At 47.5% G+C, this 19461-nt stretch overlaps 1 protein-coding gene across 1 annotated transcript; it reads right to left on the reverse strand.

The window, feature by feature from the left end:
- Window positions 1–674: 674 nt before the first annotated feature.
- On the reverse strand, window positions 675–17387 carry NSUN4 (NOP2/Sun RNA methyltransferase 4). The gene is made up of 6 exons (XM_047085506.1): window positions 17284–17387; window positions 12516–12859; window positions 7907–8061; window positions 5044–5204; window positions 3738–3862; window positions 675–3150 (listed from the first exon to the last, which is right to left on the reverse strand). The coding sequence occupies exons 1-6, from the start codon at window positions 17374–17376 to the stop codon at window positions 2874–2876; spliced, it is 1155 nt and encodes a 384-aa protein (XP_046941462.1). The 5' UTR covers window positions 17377–17387; the 3' UTR covers window positions 675–2873.
- Window positions 17388–19461: the final 2074 nt, after the last annotated feature.

Below are 19461 nucleotides of genomic sequence, written 5' to 3' on the forward strand. Positions count from 1 at the left end.
CACGGGAGAGATGCAAATTAAAACCACAATGAGATACTCAGACAAACCCACTAGAATACAGTTTAAAACTTATAATACCAAGTACTAGCAAGGATGTTTGAATCACCATGATCTGTGTAAGGAACCTTGCCTTTGGGAGAGCTCAAATGAGAAGTTCACAGGAAGGGTTTTTATACTACTCTGGCCATGTAATCAAGCCAGATATATGTAACCAGTTAGGCCAATTGTAAACCATCAGTAAAGAAAGTGACCCTGGGAATCATCCGGGGAGCTTCAGCATTTAAATGCCACATTGGAAATTCTAGAATAGACAAAACTATATGTTTTGCAGATAGTGACAAAAGCAGATCAGTGATTTCCTGGGGCCAGGGAAGGGGGAGGGGATTGAGTGCAAAGGAGCACAAGCAAACTTTTTAGAAGATAGAATTATTTTCTGTATTTTGATGGTGATGGTGATTATATTATATGATTATCAAAATTCATTAAATAGTACATTGAAAATTGATCAATTATATTGTATGTAAATTATAACAAATTTTTATAAGTTTTTAAATTTATTTTTTATTTTTAATTTTATTTTTGAGAGAGGAAGAGAGAGAACACGAGCCAGAGAGAGGGACAGAGGGGGAGAGAGAGAATCCCAAGCAGACTCCACCCTCAGCATGGAGCCTGATGCAGAGCTCGATCCCACAACCCTGGGATCATGACCTGAGCCAAAATCAAGTCAGACGCTCAACTGACCAAATCAACTAAATCAAACTGAAGCCCCTCAGTTTTCTTTTTTTTAAAAAGGGCATGATGCTACATTTAATCTTTTGGGACTAAACTTTTTCATTTAATATTTTATTGTAAAGATTCGTTCATATTGTTATGTGTCACTGTGGTTCATGTTTTGACAACCATATAATATTCCATTGTGTGAATATTCTAATTTATTTTTCCATTCCATTGCTCATGGGCATTGGGTTTCCTTTTGGGATTGCTATAAACATTCTTATACAAGTCTGCTATTATACATGTATGAGTTTCTCTTGATTTATCCCTAGTATTGAGATAACTGGGCTGGAGGGCAAGTAAATATTCAATTATAGGAGATAATCAAACTTTTTTCCAAAGTAGTTCTCTGCTTTTTCTATTTGGGTCAGTCTATCATCAATTTGATTGGGACTCCCGGAGCAAGAGACCCTCTCTTCTTGAATTATCACTGCTTAGCATTTAGTTAGCACCAGGCTGGATACCCAGGAGGCAGGGCAGAAGCCTAGGCACCTGAGGCCTCCCAGGCTCAGCCAATACTGAGTGCAGAGTAAACAGCAGACAGGGACCACATACCATATATGGAGACTAATTAAGGTCCTACTCCCTCGAGCTCCGTCTTCCTAGCTTCACTTGATTTTGAGTCTGGAAGATCTTCCAGGGCCCTCAGTTACAATGCAAATCCCAAGAAAAGAGAGGGCTTAACCTTATCTAGAATCCTTCTCAGCTGACACCTCTAATACCCAAACAAGAATTAGCAGGAAAGGCATAAAGAACAAAATGAGTGACAAAAAGAGGAAGAGGAAGGATAACGAAAGTGGGAAGAACCAGGAACATAAGTATTCTGAAATTATGCTCCCTTTTCTGCACAAGAACCAGTTTTTCAGGAAAAAAATTTTTTAATTAAAAAAAGCAATATTTTGCAAGTGACCAAGCAACTTTTAATATCCCTGCCATTAAAGGATTACCTTCTTTACGTTAAAGTTACAAAAACAACATAACTAGCATGCAGTCAGCAGTGATGTAATATCGACCCAAACTTCATACACTCTGGAAGATGAGGCCCTGTGACACTGGGGAAGAGCTCAGGGATTTGGGGGTGGGCCGAACAATGGAAACCAGAGCTTGGCCACAGACCAGGAACAAGAAAAACAAAACCAAAAGCATAAAAGAAGATACTAGGAGCTGCTGAGGTGCTCAGAAAGCAAAAGGAGAGCTGCATGAAGAAGGATGAGGGGGTCTCACCTCCCACAGTCCCAGCTGCTACACCTCCAACAGCTCCCTGGCTGAGATGTCACACAGGAGCTCAAGGAACACTTGCTAGATGAATGAACAATGGGAGAAACACACAGAAGAGGAGCACAGCCCTGTGGCAGAAGCAGCTTCCCCAGCCACCTTGGGCAGCAGTGCTGTGGACAGCAGGAGGAGTGGCTTCCATTGTGCAGCTCGGGAGAGCTTTCTCAGTATAAGTAAGCAGATTATCATGCATTGTCTTAACGTTTTTAGTTGCTTGTTCCTTAAATTAGATCATGGGCCATCTGAAGAAATTAGGGAGGCTTGTTTGGGCCCATTGGCTGCTGAAGACTGATCACACAGAACTCACTTCAAATGGGAGAGGTGCTCTGTAACCAGAGGTCTGTAACCAGGCTGAGTTCCTGGGCTTTGGACCCCTAGGAGCTAGTGCTCAGTAGCAGCAGCTGGTACAAATGGAACTAACAGTACTTGGACTGACATGAGGCCCCAACTACAGCCCCAGCTCTATGGAACTTCAATAATTTTATTGGCTAAATGCTTCTCCCCAAGTTTACAGCTTAAAGTGTGGGCCTGCTCACTGGCTCCTCTTCCTCCTAAGCCCCTAATCGGGCAGGAACCTTTAGCACAGGCTTAGAAATGGGGGAAGGGGGTACAATAAGTGAGTGAGAAACCTGCTGATGCTCCATAATTGGACAGCAGGACAGAAAAACTCCTACTTTCTAATGCTGAGAATTGTCTACACAAAGACTTGAACATGATGGAGATAGGACCCAGAGTGCATCTTTGCCACTGGTCTTGGTTTCTGGTGCCTCTATGGAAGTATACCCTTTACCTTCCTACCCCAGGACTTCGGGAACCGGGTGATGCTATGTCAGCCTACACATTTTGCAAAAGTACATAGGCCCAAAATTGGCCAAGAGGTTTGGGATTACCAGTTCCCCAACCTGGCAGGATGGGAAGAAAGAAAATGTGTCCATGAAAAGCTTTCGGAAGTGACTCAGGTCTTCCACCTGAACCTTGATGCTGTATTGATTGGCCAGGAACTCGATGGTGCCTTGCACCACATACTCGTTCTGTAAATGTGAGAGTGAGCAGGTGGAATAGACAACGTGGCCTCCTGGTTTGGTGGCAAGGAGTCCAGCCCTGAAACCAGAAAGAGAGAAAATCAGTGACTACTGAGCTTCCCAGAAGCAGAAGGACAACAAGAGGAGCTAGAAGCAGGCACAGTGGAGTCTACTGTGGGATGCGCAGCTGTGTTAGCTTCTGAAGTCTCTCCCCCAAAGATACCACCAGAAAAGTCGTTCTCGAAAGAGAGCAGCAACCCAGCCTTACTCCATGGGCTCTCCTCTGGAAGCAATCCCCTGAACTCTGACTCTGGTTATGGGCCAAACCCTGGTGCTAGCTGTGCACTGAGTCCTTACCAGCCCTACCGAGTCTTGACTTCAGTAACTTTTTTCAAGCTTTCAAACTTGTGCCACTCACTGGGACTGACAATAGCGTGGAGGTAAGATAACGTAAATGAATCTGTGCCACCCACCCTGCTATGTGTGTCCTACTACATAGGGTTTGTGTGTTCCAGAGAAAGGCCATCCTATCATATCTGGAAGTTCCTCAATCAGAAGACCCGTCTGTGGGTGATGGTGTTGGCAAGAGCTCGCAGTTCCCCAAGTGACTGGTCCCCTGGAGCACTGTGGCACAAAGTCCTCAGTTTTTGTAAATCTGTTACTCACGCGAGCAGCTGCATCTGAAGCATAGGCAACATCTGCCGCTCCTTCTTCCTCGACCGCTGAAAGATGTTGTTCTCCTCCTCATGAAGGGAGTGGCGGTCTGTGGTACAGGGCACATCCACCAGCACCTACCCACAAGTGTTAAAGGGTACTGTGTTAGAGCTCCTTACTGGCTCCTCTCCCTTAGGCCCTTGCTCTGAGAGGTTTCACTCAGTGCTCCCTCTGCTCATCCTTCCATTGCAGAGTACCTGACAAAGCTTCTCACTTTAACCTGGTAGACAACTGGGAAATAATGAGTGGGAAAAGAGTATATTTAGGTATACTCATGGCTAGTCAAAAAACCAAAGCCAATACCCAAGTAACCATAATTAAATAATTGATATCAACCTAGAAAGAAGGCCTTCCCTTGTTTTAGAGATTTTAAGTAATAACTACATCCAACATGGGGCTCATACCTACAACCCTGAGATCAAGAGTTGCATGCTCTTGGGGTGCCTGGGTGGCTCAGTTGCTTAAGCATCTGACTTTGGCTCAAGTCATGATCTCACAGTTCGTGAGTTCGAGCCCCGTGTTGGGCTCTGTGCTGTCAGCGCAGAGCCTAGAGCCTGTTTCAGATTCTATGTCTCCCTCTCTCTCTGCCCCTCCCATGCTCCTGCTCTCTCTGTCTCAAAAATAAATTAAAAAAAAAAAAACAAAAACAAACATTAGAGAGTTGTATGCTCTATTGACTGAGCCAGCCAGGTGCCCTTCATGGTTTAGGACTCTGTCCTTGGCTATTTGAATGAAATATCCAATTCACAAAATGATACAATGCCCTGAAGGTAGCTAATATACTGAATAACAGGATCAGGATTCAAAATTATTTTATGCTGAAACATCATATCCAATATGGAAAGTTTTAAAGTAAGAAATATAAAATCATCCATTCATTTACTAAGAGCCTATACTCTGTGCTAGGCACAAGAGACAAAAACAAAAATTAAAACAAAAGAAAAAGTCCTATAATTATGTTTCCAAAAAAAAAAAAAATTCATCTATGGAAGAGAGCTGTGAATTTTACTTGAGAAATAACCCTTTTCCCACTCAGTCAGGTTCAAACTCTTTCCTGTTAATTGTCTCCAATGAAGACACTACTGATGACTGTGAAGAAGGCTGTGTTCTCTCAATCACCCACGGAGAGCTGGCGAGGCCCAGAAATGGCCCTACATCCCCAAATATGGAGGGCTGGATCTTACTCACTCAGGGTCTGCAGCTGAGATGGGAAGGCCAGATTCGACTAGCTCGATGTCTCAGGTCAGGAATCACTCACCCGGTCATAGGTGTCCCCCTCCAGTTCTCCCCACTTCCTGCCATCCCATGAGGTGACTCGAACTCGATTCCTATCCCTGATATCTTGAGGCACATAGCTGTGAAGAACCTTCTGTAGTCTGACTGTTCGAGAAGTGGACAGATCATTGGCAGCGAGATTGCCTGTGGGAATATAAATTTTAGCATTGTTTTTCTAATTCTGAAAAACAAATACCATCGGAAACTTGATAGGGATTGCACTAATCTATAGATGGCTGTGGGTAGTCTGGACATTAAAATGCCTGTGAGAATAAAGAAACTTCAAAGCCATCGCCCAACAAAACATCACACCAGCAATGGTGCTGATGGAGAATCAGACCAATTCTCAGGCACAGCCAATCAATGCAGGCCCCAGGGGCAGGGGCAGGGGCAGGGGCAAGTGGAGAAGAAACGTTTACTATGTGCATGGCACAGTCCTAGACACTCGAGAGCAGGAGTTGCAAAGGCAAACACCTACACCAGCCAGAAAGGATATGTAAATAAATAAAGCAGACCAAGTATGAATATTTCTAAACAAATATGCTCTCTCCTACTTTTCTTGAATCATGTGTCTCTCTCTACATCTTTGGCAGATGCTATACATTATTTACCAAAAATATATTCTCTTCCCATTCCTTATTAATAGAACTCCAGTTTTATTTGAGGTAGAGGGGAGCGATGTGCCCCATTTCCCAGCCTCCTTTTATAACTAAGTATGACTATATGGCTAAGTTTTGGTCAATGAGTTACGGGCATAATTATTGTGTGGGATTTCTGGGGAGATGTTCAAAAGAAGTTAATGCAATTAGATGCCCCTTTTACCCAATCTTTTCTTCCTGTCTTGAACTTGAATGTGATAACTGGAGTTCTAGGAGCCATCTTGAGCCATGAGGCAATCCTGACGATGGAAGCCAGAAATAAAATAGGTTGCAAAAAGAAAAAAGGAGCCCAAGTCCCTAAGACTGTGTAGACTCCATACCAGCCCCGGACTGCTGATATCCCAGTTCTCTTATGTAAGAGAGAAATAAACTTCTTTAAGCCAATTTGTTGATTTTCTGTTTTATATGACCAAACCTAATCCTAATTAACTTACCATCTGTCTTTCACTTTCCCTTTTGTGACAGGTGTGAATTCAAAAAAGAGCTCACTGGGGCACCTGGGTGGCCCAGTCGGTTAAGCGGTCTGATACCTGGCCTCAGAGTCAAGGAATGAAAAGGAGGCAGGAGCTGCGGTGAAGAACTAGAGAGTATATACCTTATCCACTGGGACTGGTCACTCCCATGAACAAGCTTAGTGTTCCCACAAACACATAGAGTCCCAATTTTTGAGGGCACTCAAAGAAGTAAAAATTGGATTCTCTGCTCAGGAGGAATTTGCAGAAGGCCAGGAACTAAGAACAGAAAAAGCTGGGTTCCAGTTCTGGCTCTATCTCCAACTCAGGTAAAAGTTAAGTTATTTCATCTCTTCAGGACTCAATTTCCTCCTCTGTAAAATATGAGGGCTAGACTAGGTAAACTCGAAATTGCCTTTGTCGACTGGAATCAAGGACTCACTTTGGTGAGGGGCCAGGATGGGGGTAAAGTGCTGGTAATTTAGTACACCTTAGAAAAGCAACTCTCAGTTACTTCTCCTTGGCCCTTCTCCCGCCTCTTAGTTCAAGTTCCTCTTCTTCCAAGTAACCCTACCTCATTCATCCCCTTTCTGATGGATTCCTACAGCAGTCAGTCAGATCAGCACAGCCCAGCACAGAGGCTGGGATCTCCTGCACTGGACTCATTAAACCATATCAACACTTTTTCTCCTCTCCCTCTGCACTTCCAGGAGGTAAGATCAAATGTGCAACCTTGCTCAATCACCCATAGGGTCTACCACACGACCGGAAGCTAACCCAAATTATGCAAGTTGGCTGACAAGAACTGAAGAGAAGGGCCCAGGTCCAACAAAAAGGCTAGGGCACAAGGCAAGAGAAACCTGGCAGGGTGAGTGGAAAAACCACAGTCCTGCTCTGGGTATTTCTCAAATCCCCAAAGAAAAAGTGTTGCCTATTTTAAGGCAGGATGTCAGCCAGTAGATGGCTGAAGTGAACTCTTATGGTACACATAGCCCAGGCTGGTGGCTGCACTACTGCGATTAGACTTGGGCCTATCCCCAGGGAATTCATAATCTTGAAGAGGGAGAAGATGCATACCCGGTAAAGCTCTGATGCAAGGCTAATGTGCTAACAGTTGCTAGGATACTGCCCATGGTAAGGGAGCATAGGAGACAGAGGCGTCACTTTGCAACCAGCCCCTAGAGGTCATGAGGGAAGACTTTCCAGGAGGTGGCACCCTTGAGCTGGGACTTGAAAGCTAAAAGGATATAAGCAGGCCAGCTAGGATAGGACGGAGGGTATTCTAGAGAGAAAATAGAACATGAGCAAAAGATGGAGGCTTATTCAAGAAACAGAGAGTAGCAGGATGTGGCTGAAGCATATAAAGTCTGAGGAAGAATGACATAAAGCTATAAAGGGTGGCTGCAGCCAGATCTTATTGCTTTAGCTGGCAGACTGAGAAAATGGAACTTAGAGACAAAGTAAACAGATACAGGGCGGTAAAAGTGTCAGGTATAGACTGGTCAGGGCCCCACTTTAGTCTGCCTCCAGAGACCTTGCTCTGCTCAGCAATCTTCTTTGGCCAACTGACACAGAGAGAGAGGAGAGACAGCTGCAAACACAAATACTCCACCTTAGCAAGCAAGCACTATACTCCCTCTGACCTTGAGACCTGAAATCCCATCAGATTCAGTATGCCCCTGACTGGGTGAGGTAGGGAGCCCTCACTGCCCAAGACACCAGCCCTCTGACTTACGGCAACAGCCAGTCTGAAGCAGTGCTAGTGTCTTTCCCCCAGGGGCCGCACATAAGTCAAGCACAGTGTCACCAGACTGCAGGCCAAGGGCCAAGACAGGCAGCAAGGAAGCAGCATCCATCAGGTAGTAGTCCATGACACCCAGGCTTCCAAGCCTACAAGAGAGGAGACCACCTTATAGTCAAACTCCAAGTCAGGAGACCCACTGGAAGTCAAGGCCACCAAGTCCATGCCCTCGGGGGTTACTGAGTTCTACTCACCAAAAACTCATTTCTAAGACCCACACTCACTTATTCACTCACTCATTCATCCACACAGCAGGCAGAGTGACCCATTTAAAACACAGATCAAGGGGCACCTGACTGGCTCAGCTGGTGGAGCATGCAACGCTTGATCACAGGGTTGTCGGTTTGAGCCCCACATTGGGTGCAGAGATTACTTAAAATTAAAATCTTCAGGGGCGCCTGGATGGCTTAGTCGGTTAAGCAACCAACTTCCGCTCAGGTCATGATCTCACGGTTCCTGAGTTTGAGCCCAGCATCAGGCTCATTGCTGTCAGCCCAGAGCCTGCTTCAGATTCTGTCCCCCTCTCTCTGCCCCTCCCCCGCTCACTCACGTATGGGCACACGCATGCTCTCTCTCTCTCTCTCAAAAATAAATAAACATTTAAAAAATACATAGGGGTACTCGGGTAGCTCAGTTGGTTAAGCGTCTGACTCTTCAGCTCAGGTCATGATCTCACCATCTGTGGGTTTGAGCCCCACATCGGGCTCTGCGCTGTCAGTGAGGAGCCTGCTTGGGATTCTCTCTCTCTCTGTCCCTCCCCCACTTGCTCCCTATCTCTCTCAAAATAAATTTTAAAAGAATAAAATAAAACTTAAAAAATAAATAAAAATAAAACAGCACCCCTCCCCCAAGCCCATCACTTCCTATCTCTCTATGTGACACTACTTTTCTTTAAGGCACTTATTGTTCACTTTATATGTACAGGTGTGTGTGTGTGTGTGTGTGTGTGTGTGTGTGTGTACTCTCCTCCTCCTCCCTCTTTAGAATAAAGGCAGAGACTTTGTTTGTTCACTGGAATAACCTCAGCACCTGAAACACCACCTTGCATACAATAGGAGTTCAGTCTTATTGGGTTACATATTAAGATACAAAATGCTTTCTGGGTTCAGAGAAGAGCGCCATCACTTGTCCCTCTCACAGTTACCTGAGTCAGGCCTGATGAAGAAATAGGCCCTATTAGGTGAAGAAAGGGAGGGATGGAGGAAGAAACAGGAGCATTCCAAGAGAAGAGAAAAGACCAAGCGAAGGCACAGAAGCATGCAAACTCATACCTCCTTTCAGAAACAATGAGAAATCTTCAGTAGCAGAAATACAAAGTGGAGGAGATTGAGGTTGAAAAGCAGGTAGAGGCCAGGTTGTAGAAAGCCTAGGACCCTATGCTAAGGAGTTTGGACTGTAACCTGGAGGCAGTTACCAGTTTGTAAGGAAAATGACATGATCACCTAAATAGAGTTTTAGAAAGCTAGGTAGGCTAGAAAGAACACATTAGAAACAGACACCAGGGGCACCTGGGTGGCTCAGTCGGTTAAGCGTCCGACTTCACCCGGGTCACGATCTCGCGGCCCGTGAGTTCGAGCCCCGCGTCGGGCTCTGGGCTGATGGCTCAGAGCCTGCAGCCTGCTTCCGATTCTGTGTCTCCCTCTTTCCTTGCCCTTCCACCATTCATGCTCTGTCTCTCTCTGTCTCAAAAATAAATAAACGTTAAAAAAAAAAAAAAAGAAAGAAACAGACACCAGTGATGAGGCTGTGATGAAAGTCCAAGTGAGAGCCAATGAGGCATGAAGACAGGCAGGATCCATGTGGGTAGAGAGAGGGACGACAGACAATAACCTAATGGTCACTCCCAGGCCAGTTGTCATAAGCCATTCCCCTGCCTGAGACACAGCTCAGCCATTGGGGACAGACTCAAGAAGACAGAAACCTGACCTTTGCTGCCCTGACAGGAAGGCTCTGGGAGAAAAATGTGATGAGACATGAGACATAGCAGCACTGAGGGTTTGCTTCAAAAGCTATAATCCCCGGTCTTGAGGTTGTAACACCTTCGAAGATAGGCTCAGACTATAATAGGATACTTTCAAAATCAAATCATGCCTGGATTGTCCCTGAAGCTGTGTGCCCATTGCCCCTGCAAAAGAGAATCAACCAGCACTGGTCTACAAAACTCATTCTCATCCAGTTCCTTCCTTTGGAAGTGTCACTCAACCTTTTTTTGGTTCAGACAGTTTCGGGAATCTGCTGAAAGCTACAGTCCCTCTTTTCAACAACAACAACAACAACAAAAAGCACAACAGTTTTTCAGACAATTTCAGGAGGTTCCTGGACTCCCTAAATACATCCTTGACCTCCTGAGAGGTTAAGATTCCCTTGATTTATAGGGAGCCTATCAAGATGAGAAGGAAACCCAAACCTCACTGAATAGAAGCCAAGCACCCTAGGCAACTTAGGAAACCCTGCTTAGTCTGTGGTTCTGCCTAAGACCAATGCCTCCAAACCGGTCTCTAATCCTGCCCCAATCTATCTTCCTCCCACCCCAATTTATTACAGTGATCCTCCTGAAGCATAACTTCGATGAGAATGACACAGACAGTAAGAGATACTGTTTAGGAGTGCTCTACCACAGGTACTACACTAGGTGTCTCGTATACATCACTCCATTCAGGCCTCACCACAGCCCTGTGATGCAGCAGAACCCAGGATCCAGAGCCACACTGGCTGCATCTCAAATCCAGCCCAGGTGCTCGACAATTGTGTGCCTTTAGCAAATGACTCAATTTCTCTGTGCACCAGTTTCCTCATCTGTAATAAGAGTACATGCCATATAGGATTATTGTGAAAATGAAAGGAATTAATAGAAGTCAAGTGCTTAGAATAGCAGCTGCCACACAATGAGCTATAGTACCAGTACCATCATTTTCCAGATTATTTTCCAGGAAAGGAAACCAAGAGTCAGTTATTCAAAGCTAATGTCCAATAAGTAATGAAGGTAGAATCCAAATCTAGGTTTTCTTGACTCCAAAGCCCATGCTTATAACCACTGTGCATTATTGCCTTTCCCCTACTTAGAAACCCTTTCCACCAGTTCTCTAGAACAGATCTTGGCAATTTACAGCAATATGTACTAAAGAGTGCATCGTCTGAAGCCATTCAGCCCTGGCAGGTCCAGCCATTTATAAGCAATCCTGGGCCATCAGAAAAATCCCCTTCTCCCAACCTATAAGCTCCTGGCATTCAAGATTCCCATACATGGCCCCCCACATACTCTTCCAGCCTTACCTTCTAGCTTTACTAAGCACGTAGCCCTCCCTCAAGCCAGCAGCTAGAGCTATTGCAAAAGCTTCCTAATTTACTTCCCTATTTCATATTTGATACATAGCCTCGCCCCTCTTCAATTTGTTTTCCACACAGCAGCCAGAAAAATATCTCAAAAATTCAAATCTGGTTATGTCATTCCCCACCTTAACACTTTTCATGGCTCCCTCTTCCTTTTAGAGAAAAAGTCCAAAATCCCTCATGGCTTAGACTTTCAAAATTTGGCTCCTGCCAGCTTTTTTGGCCTGTCACTCCTACCCCTACCCCCATGCCACCAGCTGTAATTCCTACTCATTTTCAGGTCTAAGCTTAAATTTCACTTCCTCAGAAAAGACTGCGTTAGATCTCCTAGTTATAATACCTCATAGCACCTTGTACTTTTCTTTTGTGGCACTTATCACAATTGTAAATAGTTTCTCAATACTTATCTTCCTCACTAGACTGTAAGGTCAATGAGGGCTTTTGCACCTGTAACCCAGGCACTTAAGACGGCCTGGCATTTGGTAGACAATAACTATTTACTGAATGAGTGAATCAGTCCTTCAAAGATCAATTCCCATATCCTACAACTAACATTGAGCTCTCATTTTCTCAGTTTCTAAAGCACAATGTAGCATTTGATCGCAAGAGTCTTTTTCATCCAACTTTATATAAATCTGAGCACTGGATCAGAAGACCAGGAGTCCCCTCACCACCACGCCCCTCTGGTACTTGGTGTCCCTAGCAAGTCCCACTTGTTCTTTGGTACCATGAGCTTACCTGTCCCACTCACTTGGATGGGTGGCTGTGAGGGCAAAATGAGAAAGCCCTTATAAATAATACACACTTTAACTGTGGAGGGTGTTAAGTGCTCAAGTTAGAGCACTCTTCGATGGGAGGTAGCGGAGAAGAGCAGGTTCAAAGTGCAGGTTTTGGGGTCAAACTGCCTGGGTCTAAGTCCTAGCTGCATCACCTGCTATCCAAGGAACCTAAAGCAAGCAACTTCTCTGCACCTCAGTCTCCTCAAATATAAAAGAGGAACAATAATATTACCTACCTCAGAGTGCTGTCGACAGAACAAAAGGAGATCATGGACAATGCACACACAACACTTAGAAAAACGCCTAGCATGTATAAGCACTCAGTAAATATTAGCAATATTAGGATCCTCATTAAATGGGACAAAAGCTGGGTCTCCTGCTGTCTACTTCCTGTAGACACTCAGGATGGCCCTAGCCATGACTCCAGATCCTACCTGGCAGGGGGGAACCGGCTGACATCCCCTCTGGTGAAAGTGAAGCATCGAAGGTTCGGGCTGCAGGTCCCAGAGGCTAGGGATGGAGTTGCAGTTTGGCCACTCTCAGGCTCCAGTTCCCCATGGGAGATGGAGTCATTCACAAAGTCCCTGGCACTCAGCTTCTCCAGCTTTCCACTCACATGATCCCAGGCAGCAAAGTTATTGACCAGTGCACCATACTTCTGCTCTGAAAGGAGACTGACCCGGATGGATGGCCAAAGATCACCAAATTGCACACTGTAGGTCATGTCAAAATTCTGCAGAGCCAGTTGAGTGGCAGGAAATTTGGGCTCTGTGGCAGCCTAAAAGGAAAAGAACAGCCTTATTGGTCTTCCAGCCTTGCCTCTCCCCTCCCACCTAACCTCACCAATACCTCAGAGCCCTGCAGCCAACATGGTTCCAGCTAGTGCCCACTCCTGCCTTTGCATCCTACCTCTGCCAGCCAGAAGAGAAGTGCGAGAGAGAAAAGTAGTAGGAAGTCGGCCCTTCTGTCTCAGTGTTGTGAGAGAAAGCAAGCTGTGGCTCTCACAACAGCAGGTGGGGTCACCAAGAAAGGCGCGGGGCACTCCCTCAAGCCTGGGAGTAAGAAGAACTTAAGAAAATGGCAGCTCAGAATAGGACTCTTGAGGGGGGCCTACCGAAGGTTGGAAGAATCTATGAAGGCCCTGGGAAGCTTCAGCCTTAAAAACAAAAGACGCGGGGCGCCTGGGTGGCTCAGTCAGTTGGGCGTCCGTCTTAGGCTCAGGTCACGATCTCGCAGTCCGCGGGTTCGAGCCCCACGTCGGGCTCTGGGCTGATGGCTCGGAGCCTGGAGCCTGCTTCCGATTCTGTGTTTCCCTCTCTCTCTGCCCCTCCCCCATTCATGCTGTGTCTCTCTCTGTCTCAAAAATAAATAAACGTTAAAAAAAAAAAAAAAGACGCTTTCTCTCTGAACAGTCCTTCCATCTTCTAAAGCATTTTCTGGTCTCCTAGCTTATGTGAGCACCACAACAGATAGCTCGGTGGGATACAAAAAAATATCAACCCTCCACATTCGATGGACAGGTATAAGGTAACTTACCTAATGGCATGCAGTGGCTGACACCATAATGCTCAGAATCACAGGGTTGAGGGTCATTCGGGGAGTTCTTATACCCCAGGAACATGGGATAAAGGGAGCTCACAGAAACCTTGAGGTGTGAGCCAAAATGGGGACTTCTATGGGGGTAGCAGAGAGAGACATGAGTCAACCTTGCAGAGCATAAACACAGATTACGAGGAAAATGAAGACCTCAGCTGAGGAGTCCTCAGGTCGATCCACGTTGCCACAGCTGGGCTCTTGCTATGGCTGGCAGTCCTGTTATTGTCTATGAATTTTGCTCTGGTCTGCATTTTTGATTTGGTCAGAACTCTTCCTCTGGCCCTCATTTCTTGCTATGGCGAGGACTCTTGCTCCCACCATGACTTCTGCTATGGTGGGGACTCTCACTCTGGCCTCGACTTTTGCTGGGACAGGGACTCTTGCTCCGGCTCCTGCTGTGGGAGGGACTCTTGCTCTTGCCTTGCCTTTTGCCATGGCAGGAACTCTTGCTTCGGCTCCGACTTTTGCCATGGAGGTCACTCTTGATTTGGCCCTGACTTTTGCTACATGGAGAGCTCTCACTCTGGCCCTGATTTCTGCTATGACACTCGCTCTTATCCTGATTTATGCTTTGGTGGGAACTATTGCTCCGGCTCCGACTTCTCTTTCGACTAGGACTCTTGTTCCGACTCTGACTTCTGTGAAGATGGAGACTCTTGCTCTGACTTCGACTTCTGCAGGGGTGGTGGCTATTCTCATTCTGGCTCTGACTTCTGCTTTGGCGGGAACTCTTGCTCTGGCTGTCACTGCTCTGGCATTCACTAATAACAGTTAAGCTACGGCTGACATTAGTGCTACAGCTGGAAGTCTTGGATGAAGGCAAAGGACAGCCGAAGGGAACCTGGGGGCACTCTTTGCAGGAGACTCGAGGAGCCACAGAGCAGACGTGGAAGCCACAGGGCATAGTATCGGGGTGGCACCGGGTTTGGGGGCCAATGGGTAAACTTTGAGGATCAAAGGGTGTTCTCAAAGGGATAAAAGAATAGATGTGGGTGGAACAAGGAGGTGCCACAGGCTGGCGATAAGGTTGGGCTGGGCCCCTGGAAGTGCTATAGATGCCACAGGGGGGCACCATGGGCAGTTTATGACACTGAGAGGGGCAAATGGATTGATTGAGGGAAGCAAGGAGTGGGCAGGGATCAGGGGTCGAGGAAACCACAGAATATATATGGGTACTGCATGGGGGTCCTATGGAGAATCCATGGGGGCTGCTCTGAGCATAACTATTGGTTGAGACAGTACCAAAAGGAAGGCGAAGGGGAAGACAAGTGGGGATAACAGGTTTGAGGGTCCTAGGGATCACAGTAGGTAAGGTAGTTCCTTGGGGAATTTCTTTGGGGCAGGGATTTGAGCAAGTGGTAATGGATGTCACCATACAAGAAGGACCAGAAGGGCGGGACGGTGGTGGAGGGGAGGCGCTGGCCTTAGGGGCCCTGGGCTGGTCAAAAGGAGTGTGTTGGAGAGGGATGACCAGGGAGCGACATCTGTGGAGAGCACATGGTTGTTTTAACTCTGAGGATTTGGGGGACTTCACTTGGGGGCAAACTGGGGTAGGGAGAGGGGGTTCATTACAGCTTCCGCGGGGGGGTGACTGGGATGGAGATATAAACTGGTTGCCCAGGGGTGAAGGGAAGGAGAAGACAGTATAAGGACAGCAAGAGGAGAGGGGAAGAGGTGGTTCCTGGGGACAGGGGGGACAAGGGGGACAAGGAGGACAAGGAGGACAGGGAGGACAGGGAGGACAGGGGGCACAAGAAATCGGGGTGCCTGGCTCTACCAAGAGGTAAGAGTTCCCACTAATCTCCCAGGTTAAAATGGACTCCAAGCAAGGCTTTATGGGAGCCTGGGACGGGGGTGAGCAAAGAGAACCAGTACTCTTAGGGGATAGGCGGATGGCACAATAAGGGCTACCGGGGGCAGGTACATGGGCCTCTGGAGAAAAATGGGAACAGTGATAAGAGCTCTCCTGAGGTGAGCTGGGAGAGCCAGATGTACCTGCCTGAGAAGAAAGTGGGGAGCCACAGAAATTTTTCCTAAGGGGCAGGTCAAGCTGTGGTTTAGGCTCACAAGAGTCTGGAGGCTTAAGGTGGACATGGTAAAAGCTGCCAGTGGGTGGGGAAGATGCTGGAGAAAGAGGAGGGTCATTATAACTTCTCCCTGAGGACCAGGGAGAGAGCAGAGGGGAGATCCCAGTTTCCAAAACCTTGTGAGAAAGGAGTGGGGAAGCTAGAAGTCTAGTTTCCGGGGGCCGGTGAGCAAGAGGAGGTGACATAATGGGGGTAGTTCTCAGGGGCCTATGAGTAAGAGAAGGTGACATGATGGGGCAAGTTCCCTGGGACCCAGGACCGGTGGAAGGTGAAATCATGGGATCTGTTCCTGGGTGCTGATGAGTGACAGAAGGTGGAGTCACTGGGCCAGTTTCCAATGGCGCATGAGGGAGGGTGGGAGAAGTCACTGGGCTGGTTCCTGAGGGCCGATGAGGAAGAGGAGGGGAAGTCACAGGGCTGGTTACCAGGGCTGAAGGGTATCCACAGTAACACAGGTAAGTCTGCTGGTCAGTGTAAGGGCTTCGGGGACAGGGACGCGGTGTTCTCGGGGGACTGATCCAGCTGCAATAAGGGCTCCGTGGACGAACAGAGGGTGACCCCAGAAGGCTGCGCCGGTCAAAACAAGGGCTCGAAGGGGGCGAACCCGAGATAATAGGCTCACGGCAGTAAGGCCTTCCAAGGAGTGGATAACAGGGTTCAAAAGAACATCTCCCAGGGCGCAGGGGAGGCTGTGGAGGTGGGGAAGGGGACGGTGGGGGCGGGGAGGGAACCGGAGGGGGTAGGGAGGCGGGCGTGGCGGTTATGGAAGAAATTCCAGGGCTACAGCTGAGGCCAGAGAAAGGGTCTCTGGAGAGGTGAGGAGATTCCAGGGGCTGAGGAGAGTCGCTGCATCCTTTGCCTGGGTCTGGGTAAAGGCCAGAAGTGTGGGCAGGGTGATCGCTGTAACCTTTCCTGGACGCCAGAGGCACCTCGAGGGTGAGGACAGGGTTGAATCCTTTCCCAGTGGGCAGCGGAGACCCAGGAAGGAAGGGGTTGTCGCTAAGACATTTTTCGAGGGGTGAGGGCGGCCGGGCCGAAAGTTCTAGGAGGAAAGGCGGAGACGAGGTCATGCAGGGAGGGATGAAGGGGGGCGGGGTAGGAAAGAAGGGGAGGGCGGGGAAGAGGGAGGAAGGGAAGTGTAAGGGATAGTGGGGGCCAAGGGGAAAGTAACCAACAGCAGGGGAACACGTGGTGGTGACATAACTGAAAGAATGAGGGCGGAGGTGATGGCGTAACTTAGGGGGGCGGAGTCGGGGTACAGCGGACATACTAAAACAGCCGAAGATTTGTGACGAAACAACAGGGCAGATAGAGGCGATGACGTAACAGATGCGAGAGGGAGGAGCCTAGAGACGGCCCCTGAGGGGCGGGGAAAAGAGGCTAAGGGCCTTCCGGAGGGGCTGGAGTAGTGAACCTATCCGACAGTGGCGGGAGGTGGCAGGGCTAGAGAAGTTTCCCGAGGGGAGGCGGCAAAAGGCCGCTGTCACTGTTTCCTCGTGGGCCAGCGGCTGGACCTTACCCATTTCTTCTTATGTCGATGTCTCCGCGGGATGGTCGCGAAGTGCGCACGCTTCAGCACGCCCGGCACACCCCTCACTACCAGCGCAGCCATATCAGCGTGCACCGCCGAGTCATTCCGCCCGGAACCGCAAGGGCAGACCCGCGGGTTCCGGGGAGGTGGGGGCGCCACTCTGGACGAGAACAGGAGGGAATTCCGGCGGCCTCAGGTTCGGGGCTCAGCACATCTTTACAGCTCAGGTGCAAACCGAGCCCCGCTCCTCCAGGGATTTTCTGTGGGTTCTGGGAAAGAGCAACCATTCGCATGGAATGGCGTCTCTGCCTGGGTGCTTGGAGCATTGGGAAAGACTCCGTAAAGGCTCCTAGCCCAGCTGGGGGATCAGAGAAAACCGGGAGGTGGCAGTTGGCAAATGGGGGCGGGAAGGGCCTTCTAGGCAGAAGTTGCACGAGGAAAGATCCTGAGGTAGAGAAAAATGAGGCCAGATTTGTGGGCAGAGGCAGATTTATACTGAAGCTAACCAAGCTTGAAATTTCAGAACTTGCCATTTGCAGTGCCCCTTGCAAGACCCTGTACCTAATTTTGTATTGTTTTTCTTGAAGAGGACCTCTCGGATTCTGTAAGCTGTAGGTCCCACAAAACTTGACCCCCTCATAGGGAGACGGTAGAAAGGAAGGACGTGATCAGATAGGTGGGTTTTGTTTTGTTTTGTTTTGTTTTTTAAAGTTTATTTATTTTGAAAGAGAGAGCATGAGGGAGGGGCAGAGAGAGGGACAAAAAGAGAATCCCAAGCAGGCTCTGGCGCTGACAGCGTGAAGCCCCACACGGGGCTTGAGATCTCACCAACCGTGAGACGTGAGCCGAAATCAGGAGACCAAGAGACAGTCGCTTAACCGACTGAGCCACCCAGGTGTCCCCTCAGATAAGTGTTTTTAAAATGATCATCTGGGAGCTTACTGGTTGGTGAATACACGGAGGTGCTGGGAGAGAGCACGGAAGCGCCCTGTCTTTCCCTATGTGCATCTCCATCTGACCGTACCTGAGTTACATACTTTTATAATAAGCCAGTGATCTAGTGAGTAATGGGTTTCCCGAAATATGTGAGCTGCTCCAGCAAGTTAACAGAGCCAAGGAGGGGCTGGTGGGGAACTCTGATCTCTAGGCAGTGGATCAGAAGTACAGATGTGAGCTGTCAGCCAGTGGAGCTTAAGTATTCAAAAGTAATCAGCCACCATTTCAAACTCCCATCAAAAAGTCCTATCACTTTCAGAAGGCAGGAAGTTTGGGTACATTTTTACTGAAGTTACAGGAATGATGAAGCAAGTGTGAATTTTAAGACAACAAACTATCTCTTCACTACCATAGAAAATTAGAAGTAGTGAAGAACCTTGTAGCACTTTGAGCTTTTCCAGTATTTTATGGATTGTGAACTGCCAAAGCTACATATGAATGAGGGAATTTTTGACCTTTGCTCAAACTATATTCTTCTTGATGTGGGTTGTAAAATTCCACTGAGAAACATACACCTTTATTTCCACATTTACAGGGTAGGAGGAGTTACCAAAACTTTAAATATCACAAATAGAATCTTGTGTTTATCACTAAAAGAAAAATCATCTGACAGTTGATGACCGGAGTAGGTAGGATTATGGGAGGTAGGTCAGATGAGAGAAGACAGTTCTGGATTAGTGTGGTGCCAAGGAAGATACAAAAGGATTCCCGGGCGCCTGGGTAGCTCAGTTAAGTGCCTGACTCTTGATTTTGGCTCAGGTCATGATCTCATGGTTTGTGGGTTCGAGCCCCACATCTGGCTCTGTGCTGGCAGTGTAGAGCCCACTTGGGATTCTCTGTCTTCCTCTCTCTTCTCCTCCCCCGCTGGTGATCTCTCTCTCTCTCTCTCTCTCTCTCTCTCTCTCTCTCTCTCTCTCACACACACACACACATAAAATAAATAAACATTTTTTTAAAAAGGAAAAGGATTGATTCCACTTGTGATTAAGAGAGAATTGATTGATTGGCCCTATCTATCTAAACTAGTACATGCTACACCTCCAGTTAATAACTGTCCTCTTAACCTGCCTTTATTCTTATAACTTATGTATTTTTTCATATAGTCTGCTAAATTACAATTTGCAAAAGGTGGGAAACATAATTCTTACACAAAGATAAAGTGAGTGCAGG

Source organism: Lynx rufus, unplaced genomic scaffold, assembly GCF_022079265.1.
Source record: "Lynx rufus isolate CCGP_SWC_20201006 ecotype Redwood Valley unplaced genomic scaffold, mLynRuf1.p SCAF_2, whole genome shotgun sequence".
NCBI lineage: Eukaryota > Metazoa > Chordata > Mammalia > Carnivora > Felidae > Lynx > Lynx rufus.